This window comes from Hippopotamus amphibius, chromosome 12, assembly GCF_030028045.1.
Source record: "Hippopotamus amphibius kiboko isolate mHipAmp2 chromosome 12, mHipAmp2.hap2, whole genome shotgun sequence".
NCBI classification, from domain to species: domain Eukaryota; kingdom Metazoa; phylum Chordata; class Mammalia; order Artiodactyla; family Hippopotamidae; genus Hippopotamus; species Hippopotamus amphibius.
This window is the reverse complement of record NC_080197.1, coordinates 58497366-58520199: the sequence shown is the minus strand read 5'-3', so window position 1 is coordinate 58520199 and position 22834 is coordinate 58497366. Positions and strand designations below refer to the sequence as shown.

The window sequence follows — 22834 nt, the reverse complement described above, 5'->3', positions numbered from 1 at the left end:
AATTTAAAGTCTCTATTGAATTTTGTTGCAATATTGCTTCTGTTTTATGTTTTGGTTTTTTGGCTTCAAGGCACATGGGATCTTAGCTCCCTGACCAGGGATTGTACCATCACTCCCTGAATTGGAAGGCGAAGTCTTAACCACTGGACTGCCAGGGGAGAATATAAATTCTATATATATATTTTTTAATTTATTAATTTATTTATTTTTGGCTTCATTGGGTCTTTTTTTTTTTCATTTTATTTCTTTCTTTCTTTATTTATTTGAGGTACACCAAGTTCAATCATCTGTATTTATACACATATCCCCGTATTCCCTCCCTCCCTCGACTCCCCCCCACCCTCCCCATCCCAGTCCTCTAAGGCGTCATCCATCCTCGAGTTGAACTCCCTTTGTTATACAGCAGCTTTCCACTGGCTATCTATTTTACAGTTGGTAGTATATATATGTCTGTGCTACTCTCTCACTTCATCTCAGCTTCCCCTTCACCCCCCGCCCCCCCAAACCTCGAGTTCTCCAGTCCATTCTCTGCATCTGCGTCCTTGTTCTTGTCTTGTCACTGAGCTCATCAGTACCATTTTTAGATTCCGTATATATGAGTTAGCATACGATATTTGTCTTTCTCTTTCTGACTTACTTCACTCTGTATGACAGACTCTAGATCTATCTACCTCATTACATATAGCTCCATCTCATTCCTTTTTATAGCTGAGTAATATTCCATTGTATATATATGCCACATCTTCTTTATCCGTTCATTTGTTGATGGGCATTTAGGTTGCTTCCATGTCCTGGCTATTGTAAATAGTGCTGCAATAAACATTACGGTACATGTTTCTTTTGGGATTATGGTTTTCTCTGGGTATATGCCCAGGAGTGGGGTTACTGGGTCATATGGTAGTTCTATTTGTAGTTTTTTAAGGAACCTCCAAACTGTTTTCCATAGTGGCTGTACCAATTTACATTCCCACCAACAGTGCAGGAGAGTTCCCTTTTCTCCACACCCTCTCCAACATTTGTTGTTTCCAGGTTTTGTGATGATGGCCATTCTGATCGGTGTGAGGTGATACCTCATTGTGGCTTTGACTTGCATTTCTCTGATGATTAGTAATGTTGAACATCTTTTCATGTGTTTGTTGGCCATCTGTATGTCTTCTTTGGAGAAATGTCTATTTAGGTCTTCCGCCCATTTGTGGATTGGGTTATTTGCTTTTTTGGTATTAAGCTGCATGAGCTGCTTGTATATTTTGGAGGTTAATCCTTTGTCCGTTGTTTCGTTGGCAACTATTTGCATTGGGTCTTCATTGCTGCGCGCGGGCTTTCTCTAGTTGTGGCAAGCAGGGACTATTCTTCGTTGTGGTGCACAGTCTTCTCATTGCAGTGGCTTCTCTTGTTGTGGAGCATGGGCTCTAGGCGAGTGGGCTTCAGTATTTGCAGCACATCAGTAGTTGCGGCGCACGGGCTTAGTTGCTCCGCAGCATGTGGGATCTTCTTGGCCCAGGGCTAGAATCTGTGTCCCCTTCATTGGCAGGCAGATTCTTAACCACTGAGCCACCAGGGAAGCCCAAAATTCTCAATATTTTAGAACTAACTTCTCAAGTTCCAAGAAAAATACTTTTGGTATTTTCATTCAGTTTGTACTTTCTATGCAAGCAGAGAATATCTCATCAGTTATTTGGTTTTTCTCTAATGTCCTTTTTGCTTATCTTTTGAATATTGATTTCATCTTAATTACTTTGTGCTCAGTTCATGTGTTTTTCGTACTATCAATTCTTTGATATTATATGAGACTTATTTTGTGATCTAGTATGCGACTAATTTTTATAAACATTGCATTTATGCTTGGAAAAAATGTGGATTCTCTCATTTTGAAATTTTGGGTTCTGTATTCAGTTTAAAAATCAAGCTTATTAATCATGTTGTTTAATTTTCTGCATCTTTACTAATATTTTTCAGCTTGAGCTAAAGATTACTGAGATGTGTTTTCAAATTTCCCAACATTTGATGAATCTATTTCTCCTTGTTTTTTTCCCATTTTCATTAAACATTTTTAATCTACTTAATAACTATGTACAAGATAATGATTATAAAATATTTCGCTAGTCTTAGGTTAATAGCTATGTTCTCCCATTAAGAAAATATGTCATTCCATTGTCTTCTGAGTTCGGTTATTGCTGCTAAGCAGTTTGGTAAGTATCTAATTGTTGTTCCTTTATAGATAACATGCCTCTTTCTTTTGATTGCTTTTGTGATTTTCTCTTTGTTTTGGGGGTGCTGTAGTTTAGCTATACTATGCCTATCTGTGGATTCTATTATGTTTCCCGATTCTAAGATTTTTGTGTCTTTCATCAATTTTGAAAAAAATCCAGCCACTATTTATTTTTTTCCAAGTATTGTCTCCCTCTTCCCTTTAGTCACTTTGCCTGGAACTGCTATCAGACATATGTTTGGACATGCTTGTTTTATTTTCCTTATTTCTCAGCCTCTCTGTTGTGCTTCATCTCCCTGCGTCCCTCTGTGCTGTATTTTAGGTTATTTCCTCAGATCTATCTTCTAGTTTACTATTCCCCTTTTCAGTTGAGCTTAATCTACCTGTTACTTGTCTAGTTTTTCATTCCAATGATTTTATTTTTAATTTCTAGGACTCCTATTTTGTTGTTATTGATGGTTTTTTAATATATTCCTGGTATTTTCAAAAGTGCCCTGTTCTTTATTCATGTTTTCAATTCCTTCTTTCACATCTGTTTATTCTGAATGTACTTTTTAAAATGTTTATTTATTCAAATATGTTCACAGTAGATGGTTATGTAAGAAAATAGTTACAAATCGCATATATAAAACCATTTTGTAAACAAATAGTATAGTTATATACTGAATGTACTTTTATAAGCTCTATTTGTTAGTTCTGCTATTTGAAATTCATGTGGCTTTAATTCTGAGAGAGAGTGAGAGAGAGAGAATGTGTGTGTATACATGCATACACACGTACATGCGTGTGAGTGCTGGCCTTCACTAATGAACTGATTTTTCGTATGTTTGCTATAATTGGTCTGTGAGTTCATTTTCTAAGCGGCTCTATGTGTGATAATTTGATGTGGGCTATTTGAGGGTGTAACCTTTCCAGATGGCTTGTCTTGCCAAATGTCCCAATGGTATCATGATCCAAGAGCCACTTTTTTGTATTTTTTTAATTTTAATTTTAATTTTTTATAAATTTTATTTATTTATTTATTTATTTATTTATTTATTTATTGGCTGTGTTGGGTCTTCGTTGCTGCGCATGGGCTTTCTCTAGTTGCGGCGAGCAGGAGCTACTCTTGGTTGCAGTGCTTGGGCTTCTCATTGCAGTGGCTTCTTTTTGTTGCAGAGCACGGGCTCTAGGTGCTCAGGCTTCAGTAGTTGTGGCACATGGGCTCAGTAGTTGCGGCTCGCAGGCTCTAGAGTGCAGGCTCAGTAGTTGTGGCTCGCAGGCTCTAGAGTGCAGGCTCAGTAGTTGTGGCTCGCAGGCTCTAGAGCACAGGCTCAGTAGTTGTGGCACACGCACGGGCTTAGTTGTCCTGCCAGCATGTGGAATCTTCCTGAACCAGGGCTCAAACCCATGTTCCCTGCATTGGTAGACGGATTCTTAACCACTGCGCAACCAGGGAAGCCCCTAATTCAACCTTTTGAGGGCATAATTGCAAAATTCCCAGCAGTTCCTATAAAATATGTATCTTAGCATAGATATACAAATCTGCATTGTAGTATTAAAATAAGACCCAAACTAAAGGGATTCTACTTGAATGTCTGCATGATAAGTCATTCACTAGGATAGTTGTCGGATTTTTCTCTCAGTTTTCTGTAAAGTGATTTGGCGAAGAAACACTCGGATGTGAGATTCATTGGTATAAAATTATGAGCTATTTGCAGTCATTTTGAAGCCAGGGTTTTGAAACTTGGGAATCATAGCGACTTTGTGCTGGCACAGCCCTTGCAAGTCTCCCTAGCTTCCCAGTCTTACTTTGGCAGGAACATCAAGGACAGCACACTATATCCATAGGATTTGGGGGATTCAGGCTCCCTTCATCCAGCTGCTGGTCACAAGTTCCAACTGCTTTTTATCAGTTCCATCAGGATAATTTTCTAATATCTTCTAAAGCAACATAAGAAATATAAGTGAACATCTGCAAAGCACAATGTGTGCTAAGAAACAGGGCAGTCACTTAACAAGCACGTTGTCCTTCCCACTCTTTCTTTATTTGTACAACAGATCTGGCTAACCTACACATCAGTGCAAAGTACAATGCAACACTGCGTAAAAGAATTTTTTAAATACATGTATAAAATCTATGCTTCTATATATCATGAATTCTACATATATAATCTTTCTATACATAAAGATATATATAAAGATATATAGCTAAATGAATATCAAAATAAAGATGTAGATATAGGTATAAAATTCTGATTATTGGATAGTTTAAAATCATGATAAAACCCACCGCTTGGAATTAGGATGTATTTTACCAAGCAAAGGACTTCAGTCTGGTATGTAAGTGCTTTTTAACACTCCATACTTCTTGACCAATCGGACCTTTTATCACAATGAAGCAGGTGAATCTATTCTCATTGCTGGTAATTGCATGAACACTAATTTCCTGAAGAATTGCCTCATAAATTCTTAGAAATTTTATTTCTACAATTTATTTTCCAAAGCGATCTAGATTTAAGGAAGTTGTAGGTGATGATAGGCCTGCTTTTGTTTTTAAATTTAATTAATGAGTACATAGATCATTAATTTTGATTCAATCAGAACGTCTTTGCATACTCATGTGTGAAAAATCCTTAGCGTTACAGTAATTAGACATAGATCTGTCAGGTATCAGCTCCTTGGGCAAAAGTGCGATGAGTATAGTAAAGGGAAAGAAAAAGATTGCGGGGAGGGTATAGACGAGCTCACCTTAGGTGTGGTTCAGCAAGTGTCTATTCTCTTTAGACTCTGCAAAGACGTAATTTTCTATGAGAGAATCTGTCATCTAGAATTACCTTTTTGCTGAGAAATTTTGACGTGGATCTCTCCCATCTTCTTTTAAAAATAATCTTACTTGCAAACTAAAGATTACAAATTGTTCCCTCCAAGAAATAAATGCACAGATGGGGGTGTGTGGCATAACCCAAACTCTTCCTGGGCCAGGTGGGACTTCATCCTTAGATGAAGAGACTGTTTCTGTACTACAGTTCTTCATTGGCAACTTTTACTCTAACGGAAAAATAAAAATGAAAAGAGTAGAACAATGAAGCTCTGGGGTTGCAAATGGAAAGGCATTGAATATCTTCCTAATATATGATAGGCCAAATAAAACACTCCTTAGTGAAACTTACTAGCTATAAAAAGTTGTTGCTAGCTATAGTTTTATTTGTAGTGAAAAAGAAGCTGCTATTTTGAGCTTAGTTGAATAGAAACCAAGAAAAAAACATTTTTTCAAAATTATAATCAGTGTTCCAGATTTTAATGCTTATACTGTTATGTTTGTAGTGTTTAGAGACAGAGAGTTACTGTTTACTCCCCTCAACTTTTTTTTTCTTGTTGACATTTTTATTGAAGTATTGGTGATGTACAATATTATGTTACAGGTGTACAACATAGTGATTCACAATTTTTAAAGGTTATACTCCAGTAGTTACTATAAAATATTGGCTATATTCTCTCTGTTGTACAATATATCCTTGTAACTTATTTTACGCATAATAGTGTGTACATCTTAATCCCCTTCACCTATATTGTCCCCTCCCTGCCTTGCCACTGGTAACCAGTAGTTTGTTCTCTATATCTGTGAGTCTGCTTTCTTTTTGTTATATTCACTAGTTTGTTGTATTAGATTCCACATATAACTGATTATTATATAGTATGTTTGTTTGGCTGACATTTCACCTAGCATAATACCCTCCAAGTCCATCCATGTTGCTGCAAATGGCAAAACTTCATTCTTTTTTATAAGTGAGTAATATTCCATTGTATATGTATATCACATCATGTTTATCCACTCATCTCTTGATGGACACAGGTTGCTTCCATATCTTGGCAATTGCACTTAATGCTGCTGTGAATATTAGGGTGCATGTATCTTTTCAAAGTAGTGTTTTGGTTTTTCCCATGTAAATAGGCCCAGGAGTGAAATTGCTGGATCATATGGTAGTTCTATTTTTAGTTTTTTGAGAAACCTCTATACTGTTTTGCATAGGGGCTGCACCAATTTACATTCCCACCAACAGTGTAGGAGGGTTCCCTTTTCTCCACACCCTCGCCAACATTTGTTATCTGTGTTCTCTTTGATGACAGCCATTCTGACAGGTGTGAGATGATATCTCATTGTGGTTTTGATTTGCATTTCCCTGATGATTAGCAATGTTGAGCATCTTTTCATGTGCCTATTGGCCATCTGCATTTCCTCTTTGGAAGAATGTCTGTTCGGGTCTTCTGCCCATTTTTTGATTGGGTTATTTGTTTTCTTGGTGTTAAGTTGTATGAGCCATTTATACATTTTGGATATTAACCCCTTTCCGTCATATCATTTGCAAATATTTTCTCCCATTAAGCAGGTTGTCTTTTCATTTTGTCAATAGTTTCCTTGTTGTGCAAAAGCTTTTAAGTTTAATTAGGTGCCATTTGTTTATTTTTGGTTTTATTTCCTTTGCTTTAGGAGACAGATCCAAAAAAATATTGCTATGATTTATGTCAAAGAGTGTTCTGCCTGTTTTCCTCTAGGAGTTTTATGGTTTCTGGTCTTACATTTAGGTCTTGAATCCATTTTGAGTTTATTTTTGTAGATGGTGTTAGAGAGTGTTCTAATTTCATTCTTTTACATGGAGCTGTCCAGTTTTCCCAGAACCACTTATTGAAGAGACTGTCTTTTCACCGTTGTATATTCTTGCCTCCATTGTTGTAGATTAATTGATGATAAGCACGTTACCCTCTCATCCTGACGTTCAATTCTGCCATAAACTCTGGTTGATTTGGAAACTTTACTTTTACATGCCTATCACTTTTGGAACTTCCTGTTAATATCTGTGCACTAGGTTTGGCTGAAACAATTTTTTTTAAGTGATATTAATTTTGGATCTATTATGGACAGCAAATATTTTTAGCTGAATGGCATTCTTTTTTTCAGAAATTAAATGCTTATCTTTGTAAAACCACAATAGTGTAATCCCAGAAACATACAGCTCAGCATGTTACCAAGACTGGCATTTCCTGAGCAGTAGTTAATAAATAGGCTTGTAGCAGCAAGGAGAAGAAGCAGAAAAAGAGGTTTTATAACTCTCAGGTATTTGCAAACTATTTATGTCAACATTATTAGAAAGATTTTTGAAAAGTGGGTCCTTGCTATGAAAGCAAAAGTAGCCCAAGTCTCTCAATGAATGGATTCATTTATTTATTCGACAAATTCATATTGACTGCTTCATATGTGCTGGTACTATAATAAGCCTTCTACACATGCTGTCTTATATAATCTCCAGAGAACTTTATGAAGTAGGCACTGTGGTTATCATCCCACAGATGATGAAACTGAGGCTCTAAGGCAAGAAGCTGAAAAGTGGTAGAGGTGGGTTTTGAATCCAGGTCTATCAGATCCAGAGCTGAGATATACTGCCCCAGTTTCTATCCTTGGAATGCAGCCCGTTTTGCTGTGAACCTTGCTGTAGTCACCCTCTGTTGGGGGCACATAGATGTTCTCTTTTATGGAGGCTGTGAGGTCTTAGATGGCTTATGGTGGATACGTGTTGTTGGTATAACAGTCCACAAGGTTCTCATGAGAAACAACCGTGATTCTACCATCTTTTCTTAAGGGGTTGCTGGGATTACCCAATTCATTTTTTTTAGGGAGAACATATCACTTCAAGGATTTATTGTTTGTATTTTGCTAATTACTATATGTCATGTTTGTGCGAAAAAGAAGCTATGATGGTAAATACTATACTCTCCATAGCTCTTCTCAACAACTGACATGTTATATTTCTGCTTGCTCATTTGTTTGCGGTCTGCCTCTTCACTTTACAGCATTGGCACTTGCAAGGCAGCAATTTTTCTCTCTTCTGTTAACTGTGGTATCTCCAGAGCCTCAAAGACTTTCTGGCACATGGTAGATACACAATGAAAACTTGTTAAATGAAGAGAATGAGATTATTTCTAAGATGTGAGAGAGGGCTACATTTATATATATTATTCATTTCAGCTCTAATTTCAGAGTAAATTGTACTGGCACAGTTTGAGGTCATATGAGATGGAAAAAATAATACCTACTACCATTCCAGGCACATTATTTATGATCCTTAAATTATAAGATAATATTTTTTCTATTTTATAAATGATGAGACTGAGTCTCAAAGGCTGTGTCCCATTCCTGAAGCTTGGACAGTGTCTAGATCTCAAAGACCGGTCTTCACATGATGCCTCAGGAGCAGGGCTTCCTGCCATCCCGCACAGGAGCGGAGCAGCTGATGGAATATTCTTCAGATTTCTGCAGTTCTCACTTCACTTATAGGGCTGTCCAGATTCCTCCAGGGAGGCGGCTGGGATGTGCAGTTGTTAAGAGCCACATACAGCTTAGAGCTCTGTATTTGCTGCGTGACCTTGAGCATAAAACCTTTCTGAGCTTTAGTTTCCTCATCTAGAAAATGGACTAATAAACAGCGACTATGTCAAGGATTTTTATGAAGACCAAATGGGATAATTTACAAAGAGTGCTTAGTTTAATGCCTGGCACATAAAACTGCTCAATATTAGCACTAAACTGTCAAACCATCTAGATTTGTTAATCAGTTTTTCTTACATAAAGACCACACCCACTGGTGCTAATAAAAAGTAGACTGTGAGATATTTGTAACCAAGACAGCATGTGTGTTATCAGTTCTAAACCTGCTAAGTTGGTAATACAGCTCTGACCCCTGTAATATACTCTAAATCTGGCCTACTGTAATAAATGTACGAGTGAGTCTAATTGCAGTAATAATTATGGCAGTAACCACTACCGGTTATTCTCCAGCGATCTGTTAAGGTTTTATCCTAGGCCTCTTCCTTACATTATCATTAATCCTTGAATTAACCATCAGGAGAAGGCATTATTGTGTCCATTTCATAGATAAGGAAACCGAGGCTAAGAAGAATTAAATTCCTTTGTCCGAGATCATTTAGCTAGTGAAGGAGCAGGTCAGGATTCAGACTCTAAAGCCCACATTTGTCCATTATGCAGCACTGTCTCCTTAATTATAGTTCCAGCCTTGGTTTTAACAAAACTTAAAGAAGCAGTAACCGCTTGTTGAATGAACTGATACTTGATATTTCATGCTTTTGAGAGTTATTTTTACCTTTCTTACCTCATCTTATTAGAGTATTTTTTAGTCCTTTATATCTTGCTTTTACCTTAAAATGCAATTTAAAATAATATTAATTAATAATAATAAACATGGGGAGGTGATGACTTTTTCAAGCTACTACTGTAAAGTCACTGAGCATGGAGTTGGGAAAAGATGTGCGCAATCAGCTTTCACGAGCCCATCAGAGGGGTCCTGGCCCACCCTGCACCCCTCCCACACTGTCTGCCTCTTTGGAGTCCCTCCTCTTATTTTAGAAGCATCTGGTTACAAAGTGGGATTAGTTTGTAACTAAAGAGTAAAATTTGGCACATTACTCTTTATTAGTCATTTGCAATCTCTGAAACCAGCCTACAGAATCAGTATAAAGGTGGAGGGGAGTGAACCAGCGAGAAATCCTAGTACTCATTTACTAATTAGTGAAAATGGAGTAAGAATTGTGACACCATAATCTTTGAGCTCTTGTTATTCATGGCCACCCCAATGTAGGTATCACTCCCCAGCTGAGTTGAGCTCAACAGCTTTTACTGTGGTAGGCACTAGGAATATGAAGAAGAATATGATATGGTCATTGCTCTTCAGAAATTTACAGTTTAAGCCTCACTTTGCAGAGAACCTGAGGCACAGGAAAATTAATTGCCATGGGTAATGCCATCTGAGCAGGCTAGGCCAGGTGTAAAAATGAGCAGCCCTCAGCAGCTCATTCAAACCCCTCCTTCCTGATCACTTATCAAAACCTTTCATGCTTTCTATAATGTAAGGGACACTGAATCAACTGTGATTTTTTTTCCTGCTGTGCATTGCTTTTTAAAGACAGCAAAATGTTTGCTGTTAATCAGACAGGATTTAAATATGGTAGAATGATGACAGCACTGGTAGAAGTATTTACATCATGGACATTAGCAAATGCTACAAAAAGCAGCTCTTACCCCCTCCCCTAGTTGTTAAACGTTTACCAGCACCCCACTGGAGAGATGGTCCAATTCCGGATGATTGCCTTGCTTTGGGTTGGAGTGGAGTGGGCAGTGCCTGTCAACAGTTACAGAGTTGCCACATCACATTGATGATTTAGAGATGCTCCCCAATCATCAACCACGTACACTGAGGCTACAGGCTCGAGAATGAGATCATATTTAAGTAGCAATGAACACAAAGGGGTTTTCTCTCCAATTTTAAGGAATTTTGCTACAACAGCCATGACTAAATTTATTTATGGGGAAACTATTGTTGTTACATCTCATTATTACTTATAATAAACAACTTTTCTACAGGAAACTCCACTAGTCAGTGTATTGGTCCTAAACCCTAACCATTCAGGTAAAACCCATACTAGGCATCAGTGTTTAGAAGACTATGTTTTTACCTTGAACTAGTGGTTCTCAAAGTATGGCCCTATTTGTTAGAAATGCAAATTCTCCACCCCAGACCTATGGGATCAGAAATTCTGGAGATAAGGGAGTTTTCACCAAGCCCTCCAAGTAACTGTGAACCACTAGCTTAGACTTTGTCTTACTGGAGGCAGTGGCAATGAGAATCTAGTAAAAATGCTTAAGTTATGCTAAAATATTCTATCCCATCCTTCTGAAATCTTGATCCAATAAACACCCTTTAATAGATTCTCATGAAATGTTCTCTTGTATATTATTTAAGACTCTGATAAACTTTGTATTAATAAGCAATTCTCCTGAGTGAGACTGAATTCTTTTGGCAGACTGCAATATAGCTATCATTTGTTGAAAATTATTTCTAATACTTTACCTTAAATTCTATTAAGTAAGTGAATACCCAAAGAAATTCTCTTAAGAAATATCCAGATACACATGTATAGTTCTGCTCCGTCTCTTGTTGATCAATTGACTGTGCAAACATGAGAAGAAAGTTCATTTGGTTGCTATATTGACTGAAGTAAAGCACTTTAAATACAAAGGTGAACATTGATTAACTATCAGAAATAGAAATCACATTTCAGGTTCACAAATGAAAGGGGGGATGGAAGGAGGAGAGAAACCTTGAAAGGCATTTGACAGGGGAGGTTGTATTCCCCGGATAGCCCTGTCAAGTAGCTCTGTCAACAACAAAAAGAAGAAAGCAAATAAATTGGAGGATGTGTGAATGTCACAAGACCAGAATATCAATGACATGCGGCAAAGTAAATACCAATAATTCGCATTCTCACAAAATGCTTTAGGGTGATACCTTCTAGCTATGCCAAAATGAAAAGGAAAAAAATGATATGTAGGTAAATCTCCAAGACTCAGGCCCAGCATTCACTTTTTATTCATAATAAGTCAACCCTTAAAAGGTACCACTGCAGGTCCAACAGGCCGAGTAACACCAACAAAGACAAAGCGTGACAAGACTCGGGACTCGTACATCTCGAAATGGATTTAACATTCAGAGAACATTTCAACTCTGCTTCACTTTCTAACTCACAAGAGAGAATGCAGTCTTCACTCTGAGCAGACAGAGAATATCTTTAGACAGAATGTGGAATTTGGGACTTAGGTTTTCTCTTCTTGCTAAACAGATTGCAAAAACATGCATCCAAAAGTAGGGTGTTTTTTTTTTTTCATTAAAAAAAATCTTTTCAAGCTTTTCCTATCAACATAATTATCCATCTGTACAAGCTCTCCAAGGCTAGCTGCCCTTTCAGCACTAGTTTTCCCAGTGCCACCCAGGTCTTGTCTGGTTTTGTGTTCAGTGATACCACCTGTCCGCCCCTTGTCCAATGGGGCTGTCTTGAAAATCTTACGTAACTGCCTTTTTCCTGTTCCATGGGCCTCACCTCACCATATCTAATGGAAGCCCTGGACCACAATCCAAGAATGTTTTCCCAGAGAGGCCTGGCGAGTATCACTACTCATTAACAAGAGCCCCCCCTTCCCCGCTCTGGGAAGTCAGAACACCCTGTCTTCCTGGTGTACCCCCATTCTGCCTACTCAGGAAACAAGACCCTTAGTCTGGCTTGAGAAATCTGGTTTCCTCCCCGTGGCCATAAAGCCTTCAGCTTTAAGTGTTCAAGAAGTACTACTCTCCTATAAGATGCTTCCATTCTAAACTCCAACAAACTCTCTGACAAAGAAGTATTGTTCTAATAGGCAAAGCTGTAGGTAAGAAAATGAACTCCCCCACCCCCTCCCAGAGCCAACTGAGCCCCATCTGAAGGCCACGCAATTAAAATATGTTGGATTGATCCAGGCTTTATAGCAAATATTCTACACCAGGACCTAGAAGTGAAACTTTCAAAAATCCAAAAGGATGATCAGTTTCATAGTATTTGAACATGTAGTGATGTACAACCAAAGTTATAAGAAGTGTATTTGAAGTGCTTCCTACTCAGAATATTCAAAGGTTCTTCGTAACTGGGTAACTTCTTGGCCCTTTTTTGTTTTCCTTAGACTGTCTCTGGATGGTCCAGCATTTCTGATGGTTTTTGTTGCTTCAGGGGCTTATCTTCAGCTCTGACCTCTTTCCTGAGTTCTAGGCCCACCTGGCTGAGCTCTGAGTTCATGTGGGCATACGTCGGTTTCCACTCCCATTCTGCTCTTCCTCTTGTATCCTGTGCCTTATTAAACATGCACTCCATCCACCTGGCAACTCAAGTCAGATAGCTGAGCACCTTGCTGACCCCTCCTGCTCCTTCAGCCCGCACATGTAATCAGTTCTTAGAGCCTTGGATTCTGCTTCCTTCACGTCACTCAAACACACCTACTCTCTGTCCCTGCTGTTTGTTACCTGAGCTCAGGCACTCATCATCTCTCCATAGATGGAGAACAGCCTCCTAGCTGGTCTTCTTCCCTTCCCAATCCATTCTTCACAGCCAGAAAGACCATTCTGAAAGGCAATGTTGACCACACGATTCCCTTGCTCCAAATGTCCTAGACTGAAATAAAAGTCCTTTGTGACCTACTTTGTGTCCATCTCTGCAAGCTCATCTTTTGCTTTTTCTTCTCCCATCCTCTGCACCACAGCTATGGGAGAACTCCAGTGTTTACTCTGCATTTCTCCACACTTTTGTACTACCAGTACTCTCTACTCTAGCATCTTTCTGCTTAATTTCTGCTTACTTTTCAAAATCCATCTTCCTCCAGGAAGTTTCTTCAAATTGCCTTCGGGTTAATCACTCCTTCCATGTATTAGAGCAGACACAGTCCTACTACTCACACAGTGTTGTGACCTCACTCTCCTCTCTTTCCCCACTGGACTGAGAGCTCCTGGAAGGCTGAGACTGGTTTTTCACTGCTCAATTCCTGGAGCTGTTTAAAGAGTCTGGCCTCAAAAAAGTTCTGTCCATTGACGAAGTGAAATACACTAGAGTGAGGTTTTATGTTCCCGTGCAACTTCTTGCTGGAAGCCAGGCTAAATTAAGCCTTCACAGAAGTGAAGCTGAAGTAGAAAATTTTGCTCAAGGAAGGCAGAATCAGATTTTTAAGATACTGGTCAGTTAGGCCCAATTTTCTTGGCAATTGCCAACTTCTCAGCAGCCTCTAGGGACAAAGACAGTTCTGTAGGAGAGAGCCTGACCCTGTGCACCTGCAGACAGATGCTAAGAAGGGAGCCCAGGCACGTGCTTAGAGATCTAACAGTCCCCACGGAAGCAAGTTTAGAAGAAACCCTCCATTGGGTTTGTTGCCAATAAACAAAAAAAAAGGTCTTTCTTCCATTGTTTCAGTTCTGTAAACTCTTAATTTGAAAATACATAGTAAGCCCCTACAGGCTTTATCAAACTTATACCTCAATTAAATATATTTTTAGATATATTTTTTAAATGAGCTTTGAAAAAGAACTTCATCCCTGATTTGGAAATAAGGCCATGTTGTGGGTTACACAAACAACTTCAGTATCGTTACCTCCACATCTGTCAGGGCTCTGCTGAAAAGCTGCCTCTCTGGGTTGTATCTGCTTTGTTTTCTACCCAGCCCTCTCCAGCCCACGCTGTGTCTCTCCACCAGGAATGTCATCTATGCTATTAAACCATCAGCCTGTCCTAATAGTGGAAAACCCTACAAACAGCCTGTACTCAAAGAAGGCTTGGCTTTTGGCTTCACAGCCCAGTGGAAACCTGAACAACTCTCAACTTGGAAACCCACGAAGTCACAAGTCACTTATTGATTTGTAATCAAAGGGAGAATAGGATAGAGGTGCTGCCTTAAAATGCTGTGTTGGTTTTGTCAGTAAACAGCTCTATCACCCTAGCAGGGATGGTCCGAGGTTCAAAGTCGGCCCTGGGGGTAGGAGTTATGAGTATCACCAAACCAGCCATCAAACGACTTGCTGGGTGACTCCCAGCCACCCTTCCAACATCACCTCTAGGAAAATTGTGCTTGTCAGAAAAAGCAATTCCGTGGCTTACGTTTTCCCTCCTAAAGTAGAACTTAGCAAACTTTTCAGGTTTCCAAGGTTAAGTGTGAATAGATATGCTTTGATTAGAAACTCTAAATCACAGTTTAAGAAACTCCAATGCACTAAAAAGAAAATCAAATTGTGTATGTTTTATATACCACATCTTCTTTACCCATTCATCTGTCAACGGACACTTAGGTTGATTCCATATCTTGGCAATTGTAAATAGTGCTACTATGAACATTGGGGTGCAAGTATCTTTTCAAATACACACACACACACACACACACACACATACACACAGAGGAATATTACTCAGCCATAGAAAAGAATGAAATGATGCCATTTGCAGCAACATGGATGGACCTACAGATTATCATATTAAGTGAAGTAAATCAGACAGAGACAAATATCATGTGATTTCACTTATATGTGGGATCTTAAAAAATGATATAAATGAACTTATTTACAAAACAGAAATAGATTCACAGACATAGAAGACAAACTTATGGTTACCAGAGGGGATGGGGGGGGGGAAGATAACTTGAAGTTTGGGATTAGCAGATACTACTATATATAAAATAGCTAAATAACAAGGACCTATTGTATAGCACAAGGAACTATATTCAATGTCTTGTAATAACCTATAATGAAAATAACCTAAAAAAGAATATATATATATGAATCACTTTGCTGTACACCTGAAGCTAACACAGCATTGTAAATTAACTATACTTCAATTTTAAAATGGTTTTAAGAATTGAGTATGTTTTCTCTCAAAGTTGCCATGCCTCCTGCCAGCCTTCTTTCAGTCAGCACCCCCTACTCTTTCCATCACTGACACTCAAGAACTTGTACATAGCTTTCTATTTCTCCCATTCCAGTGTCCTCCCGTTGCTCATGCAATAGCCAAGATGTACAGGTTTTACTTTTACTACACCTTTTCTCTCACCTCTTTCTCCGATTTTGTCTGCCACCCTCTGAGCTCCAGCCCCCCGATAAATTAATGTTGCTTAGATTAGTAAAACAAGACTCTGATGCTCTCACCGCCAACCCACCCAGCACCACGGCTCCATTTCCTGAAACGTCTTCAATCATGTCATTCCCCTGCTCAGATATGTTCAAGGGAGCCTCACCACTTCCTAAATCAGGTCTACGTCCCCAGACTTTCCACCTAGCTTTTCTGCTCTATATTTTGTTATTTCCACTGTGGATGTATGTTTGCTATTCTTTCCACACCCAGTCCTGCATCTGCCTGTGCTCGTGGTGTTTCACCCAAGCTGCCTGGTTTAAGGGCTGGTTCCATCATTGACTAGCTTTGTGCTTCTGTTTCCTCATGTATAATATGAGGATCATAACAGCACCTACTTCATGGGGGTTTGTGCTGATTACATGAGGAAATCCGTACAAATCCCTTAGAAGAGCCCCAGCACAAAGTATCCAGTAACCGTTAGTGGTGATGATTATTATTAATATCCCTTTCAAGGACGATTTCAAATCCACTCTTTAGTGAAAGCTTTTTTAATTGCCCAACTCAATGTTATTTTGTCCTCTTTTTGTACTTCTCTGAATAGCATTTGACACAGAATGCCCTGCCTTGGAATAGTGTGTGCACTTATCATGGTCTGGCCTGGACTGTACAGTTACTAAGGTTGAGGAAATTTTGTTCATCATTGTATGTGCTGAAGGACCTGGTAGAATACCTGGCACATCAAAAGGACTTAATACGGGCTAAATTGAAATAAATTGATTTTCCTATTCTTAAAATGCTGTTCCCCAAGCCGAGAAAAAATAGCACATAAAGATAAGCAAATGAAATGGACACCTTGATAGCAAGGATGTTATTTTACTGGTAAAAGACGCTGAGATTGATGTCATTAGAATGCACGGCTTGCCCTGATAACATCCTTTCATCCCTGTTCTCCATTGCAGGTCTGCTTAGTGGCCTATCTTGGTTTGTTTATGCTTTGTGTTTCCTATCAAGTTGACGAACGGACATGCATCCAGTTTGCCATGAAAGTAAGTTGTCATTTTTCTTCCTCTTTTATCATCGCATAGAAGGAAACACGAGTCCAAAATCAAGGAGGACTTTTCAAGGGGTTGTATATCTGATTATTCTAGAAATTGCATTTTTAGGCAGGCCAAAAAATGTTTTAGGAGGGCATTCATCCAGATCCCAGAGGTAATGCTGTTTTTTTTTTTTTTTTTCCGTTGTTGTTGTTTCAAAGTCTTAATTTCCATGAACTGGATTGGCGTGGAGACTATGAAGTCTGTCCTCCAATGCCCTTAAAAGGGATACTGAAAATTCATCAGTTCAACAAAACACTTGGCTAGGGTAAAGGTGTCTATATCAGTGCCCACTTCCCTATGTTGGGGTTTTTTTTAAAGAGCGTTTTCATAATGAAGTGGTCTAAGTACATTTCCCTTTGTAGGTGGGATCACTGAGACAGAAAAAGTACATTGGGTGCATCCAAATGACCTGGGCCAAGAGTCTGAGGGCAGAGGTGGGAGGTTGCGCTATGCTTGGTTTAGCAAGTGTGTGTGTCTTTCCTGTGTGTCTTTTTTCTGTTAAAGACAGTGTGTTTGGCTGGAACCAATTCAAGTACACAGTATTTTCACTGCACAGTAGAATCTGCTCCAAAGGGAAACACAGACACACCCCTTCAGAGTTTAGGGAGATAAACACCCCACTCAGCAATCAGAGTTAGTAGAAATCAAATTCCTACATTTTCTTTCAACTCCTGTAGTAGAGAACAAAAAGCTTTCTGTAATGTTGGTTTTTGTTTGTTTGTTTGTTTTTGGGTCCAGTCACAGTTTACTTTTCTTCTACAAGAAAACACATAGAAACTGGATACCATGCTTAGTTCACTAAAACAAGAAAGCATAAGGCATAAGAGTAAGTTAGCTATATCATTTGGAAATTATGAAGATGCAGAAAATAAGATGTTAGTATATTCTAGTATATTGACAAAAGCTGTTGACAAAATAGCATTGTGCTGATATACACATATATGTATACATTTAAGTCATGTTGTAAAAGAGTAATGAGTGAATAAAATATTCAAGTTATCTTAACTAGCAAAAAAAATTGGCTACACAATATGTATGGTACGGTCCTACAGAAATTTAAAAAAATAGCTCTTAGGTGTGTAGAAAAAAATAGTTTCTCTGAGTGGTGGGATTATAGCTACATTGTGTAGTTTTTTCCTTCAATTTTGAGATATTCTCCAATAGTTAGATGTAACTTTTCTAATTTAAAATTCCAATGGATGCTATTTTAAAAATTGATAGAGTTAGAATTTTGGTGGATATGCCCCCCCATCCTTGGAAATTTTACTTCTTCTTTCTGGGGGTGTTCCTTAAAAGAAGGCCAGATAGAGCAGACATCAGTCCATGTTTACATTTTGGTAAACGTCTGAATGAATTGCAAGGCTTAGTGATGATTTTTTTTTTAAGCCAGAGAGCCTGTAAGAAATGATCTGTTAAAGTATGGGAACTTCATTCATCAGGTAAAAAGGGGCCTAAACTAGGTTCATCAATTTCTGTGAAATGCCCTCATTTCACAGAATGATCCCAGGAAACAGCAGAGGCAACAGCAATATCTTCACAGAGGCCCCTAAAGCCATCTCAGTGTCTGCACTTAAGGGGCAAGGACAAAGAAATTAAAAAATAAAATAAAAAGTCACTGCCAGTGTCAGCCAGGTTGAGAATTCCCCACTAGGAAGATCTCATTAACTATTTTTTTTTCACCCGTGACAGGCATTGACAAATACAGTGACACTTTTCTCTTCTCCTGAATGTGACCTTTAGTGATGCTTGCTGCCAGCTCTCTAAGGTGCCTGCTTTATTATCTTCAAGTCGAAAATGAGCTTCAGTCAGTCTCCAGGTTTTCCAAAGTCACAACAGGTTACAGCAGACTTCCCTTGTGCTTCTCACATTATTTGGGGAAGAAGGAATAGAATGCACTTTCATGAGGTGTTTCTCACTAGCAAAACCGCATTTTAGTGCTTACGTGCTGATACCCCGGCCCAAGCTTTGGTGGAGAATTTATTTCCTTCTGTCGAACGTCCAGCTAACCAGGACAAGCAAGCGGGGGGGTGAGGACAGTGCCTTATTGCAGCCTGTGCGCGCGTGCGCGCGCACCCCCACCCCCACCCCTCCTCCCTTTTCCTTACAGACAATAGCCACGGGGGCTTGTCTTTTCATCTCAATCTAGCACAGTCTGCTCTGGCGGCCCTTTGGCAGGCCCTGCAAGCCGCCGGCGCCTTCCATCTTTCTCCCTGGGTTAAGCTCCTGAGTTCTGCTCCAGAGCTCGGTGGGCCATCCGGCTGCTGATTGGGCCCCCTGCCTATTCTCTTGGCCCTATTTTCTCGGGGCTCACCTGACGATTTCCAGAAACGTGTCCGGTTCGTGAGTGTTTCTGCAGAAACACTCCGGGACACATTCCCCACCAGGGCATCGCAGGCGCAATGGCCAGGTGCCCACATCCAGGAGGCCCCCGGGTTGCTGCCACAGCCTCTTCCTGCTCATCGAGGAGCAGAGGGGCTTTACCATGCCTGCCACCAGGAAGGTAATTAAATCGAAGTCCAACCGCCCTCCTCCCGAAGTCACCGAACGCTGAAGCGGCGGCCGGGTACCAATTAGAGGCAGCGAGCGCGGGGCCGCGCCTGGACGCTGCGGTTACATAAGCGCCGGGGGCGCCCGCCTCCACCCGCTCGCCCAGCGCCGGCCGCCCGGGCTGACACCGGCAAGATAGATGCGTCCCGAGCCCCGCTGGTAACAAGATCTGTTTGCTGGCATTCCCAAGGTCATCGTAAACACCTTCATTGATAGTTTATGCGTGCCGTGTAGGTAAAACAAGCCACTTGATTTTAAATTACAGATTCTGACCCAGAAGCTTGCTGCTGTCAGCTGAGTGAAAAGCCGCGAAGGAAAAATGCTACAGCGCTGCAGATGTAGCCCACAGGCTTTGGCCGATCAAGTCTGTATTTATGTCTTGAAATGGATGAGAAACTTGATTCTGTGGCTCACTCATGTTTACTTGGCCCGATGCTCTCCTGCAGTGGGAGAAGCAGAATCACAATGTGTGAGCTGATGCACCAATGAAAATGTGTTCATATTTAAAGAAACTGAGGGCCATGGCTTTTGTTTGTGCTCTTGAGGCTTCTAGCATATTTAAGATGCTCAATTAAAACTGAGCAGTCTCTGCGTTTGTGTAAATGTTTACATCCTTTCTACAACCCAAGCATGTGTTGTTACTCTCACATGACATAGAATAGGACAAAGCCAGTAGGGTTGCTATCCTAAAAGTCCTGAGAACTGGCAGTTCTTTCCACATCTACTAATGTGTTTATTTATTTCACAAATACTTAAATAGTGTTACTGCCTATCAGCCACTGTTCTGAGCCCCTTACAGGTATCAACTCTTTTGATCCTTAGAGTAATCCTGTGATGCAAGTGCTAGATGAAGAAACAGAGGTACACATGGGATTGATTAATTTGCCCAAGGTTCATAGTTAGGGAGGGGAGAACCAGAATTCTAACTCAGGCTGTCTGGCTCCAGTCCATGCCTGTAACTATCTCCCCCGCCCAGCTGTGCATTTGGTAAATGTCTTGGGCAAATCTTTTGATCTTTGGGCCAAAAAGTTATCATTTAAAAAGAGACAAAACTCTCACTTCAGCAAATAGATTTTTGTGATGGTTAGGAGAGAATATGTTTTTGCAACTATTGAAATAATTTACAGATCCAGAATGAGGGATTATTGTCGTTGTTTCAAGATCATGCCCCAATGGATGTTACAGAAATTATCTAAGGATGTGTGTGTGGTGGGGGAGGGTTATGACAAGACCTCCTTAGTCCCATCGATTGATGGCAATAAAATATGTAAAGAAAACTCCAGTTGGGGCCATTCTGCTAAGCTGATGACTCTCAGGTGAAAAATTATCCCTTTAATTTGGGCCTTCCCTGCTGGTAGAGTCACCCATTTATCCATGTGCCCAGAGCAAATTGTTCCCAGTTCCATGCCGCTGGCCCTGGAAACACAGCTGCCACAGGCAGGCACGAACGACACGGCCAGCACAGTTTAATTTGGTCCTTGGCATCAAGAGTTTGAAGTCAGTCATCAAGCCTGAATATTTCAAAACAACTCAGAATATTTCATATATTCTGCCCCAATGGCCCCACAAAATAAATCCATACTTTTTGGCCTAAGAACTACTTTCTTTCTTTTTTTTTTGCAGAAAATATGGTCACTGAAAATTTGGGGCACAGGCAGGACCAAGGCAATGCATTCAATATCACAAATTAAATATTTCCTCTTAAAGTTTTCAAATGTTGCCACTGTGTGTTTCTCTGGTTCCCTTCCTCCAAGGGAGACTAAACATGTAGCATATGTTATCCTTGTTGTGTTCCTGAGATAGACGTTTCCATAAACTGTGTCACACAAGAAGAAACGTGGGTTATATTTGACAATCCTTCAAATGATTTGAAAATGAAAAAGAGAGTGTGTGTTTAAAATATTTTTGATGAGAAGATCCAAAGAACCCCTGCACTCTTTGCTTGCGCTGTCATACAAAGACGAAACAGCTTTAACCAGGTCCAGTCTCTTCCTGTGTCTGCAGGGAAGCTTCCAAGCAAACCAGACACATGCTCAGGGCACCAACACCACACACACACACACACACACACACACACATGCACGCTAGTCAAGAAAGAGAAAATAAAATTTTATTCTATATTTAAGACTTGAAAAACACTTGAAATCGTCCCTGTGTGCAAAATCACTCATCTGGAGGACTTAGGCACACATATTTAATAATCTTGCATATATGTTTTGATTTTGAGTTGCATTTAGTTGGAGGTGGGGAGGAGGGCATCATCTTTTCAGCACAACTTTAATCTGAGCCTGGACATGACTAATCTTCCTTTGAGGAGTTCACATTCGCCAGAACTGCTCTACAAGCAACTTTTGACTATGGGAATGTAAATCTTGCACTAAGAACTGGGTTCAGTACATCAGTCCCAACAGCTAGGTTCCTTATCGAGATCCTCAGTAGGCTGCACCCTTAAGAGAAAGGTTTCAGTAGGGAAGTCCAAGCACAGGAGGATTTCTTGTTCTGTCAAATGATTTATATGGTGGCCATGTCAAAAGCACTCACAATTTTTGATCAAAATATTTCAGGTGTAGGGTAAATGTCTGAGTTGTTCAGGGATGCCATGGTTCTTTAGCAGCAGAGTTAGAATTTTAACCAGACTTTTCCACTCCAAGGCTAATGCATAGGCCAATGGCGTTCAGAACCTTGGTGGCTGAGGGACATTTACAGTTTATTTTTATTCTCAAAACTACATGGTTACAGGTGGAATTGGGGTGAGACGTGTACGTGATGAAGCTGGTATCGAGCTCTTGTGTTTGGGATTCATCTCAGCTGCCGGCTACATCCATGTACAAACATCCCCAAATCAAGCTAATATTGTTGGCTCAATTCATGAAAAACACCCGCCATCTGTACGACAAATGAAAATATGATCAGAGTTCCACGACTGTTCACTAACACTCCATAACGAGCCATTGTCATGTCTTGGGTACCACGTTTCTGAGGGGAGACAGCCCCTCTATCAGAGAACTTCTTGGGAGAGAAGAAGAAGAGCTTTTCTTTACTAGCTTTGTCAACAGTCATCCAATATTCTCTGTAACTGGAAAGGTTTTTTTCTGCTCTCTTGCAGCTCTTGTACTTTCTGCTGAGCGCCCTGGGTCTGACGGTGTGTGTGCTGGCTGTGGCATTCGCCACTCACCACTATGCACAGCTCACACAGTTTACCTGCGGAACCGCACTCGACTCCTGCCACTGTAAACTGCCCTCCTCCGAGCCCCTCAGCAGGACCTTTGTGTACCGGGATGTGACTGACTGTACTAGCATCACTGGCACTTTCAAACTGTTCTTACTTGTTCAGATGATTCTGAACTTGGTCTGCGGGCTTGTGTGCTTGTTGGCCTGCTTTGTGATGTGGAAACACAGGTACCAGGTCTTTTATGTGGGTGTCAGGATGTGTTCCCTGACAGCTTCTGATGGTCAGCAGCAAAAGGTCTAACATTCTTGTTCAAAGGTGGGAGAGAAAACAGCATCCTGACTAGCTGAGATT

The 22834-nt window shown here is 40.1% G+C and overlaps 1 protein-coding gene across 2 annotated transcripts in view; it reads left to right on the top strand.

The window, feature by feature from the left end:
- The window catches only part of SSPN (sarcospan), a 35086-nt gene extending 12252 nt beyond the window's left edge, over positions 1–22834 (top strand). For both annotated transcript variants that reach the window (XM_057700756.1, XM_057700757.1), the window contains exons 2-3: positions 16627–16713; positions 22418–22834. In XM_057700756.1, coding sequence (XP_057556739.1) covers positions 16627–16713; positions 22418–22783 — 453 coding nt within the window. In that variant the 3' untranslated portion in view covers positions 22784–22834. The remainder of the gene's footprint in view (positions 1–16626; positions 16714–22417) is intronic.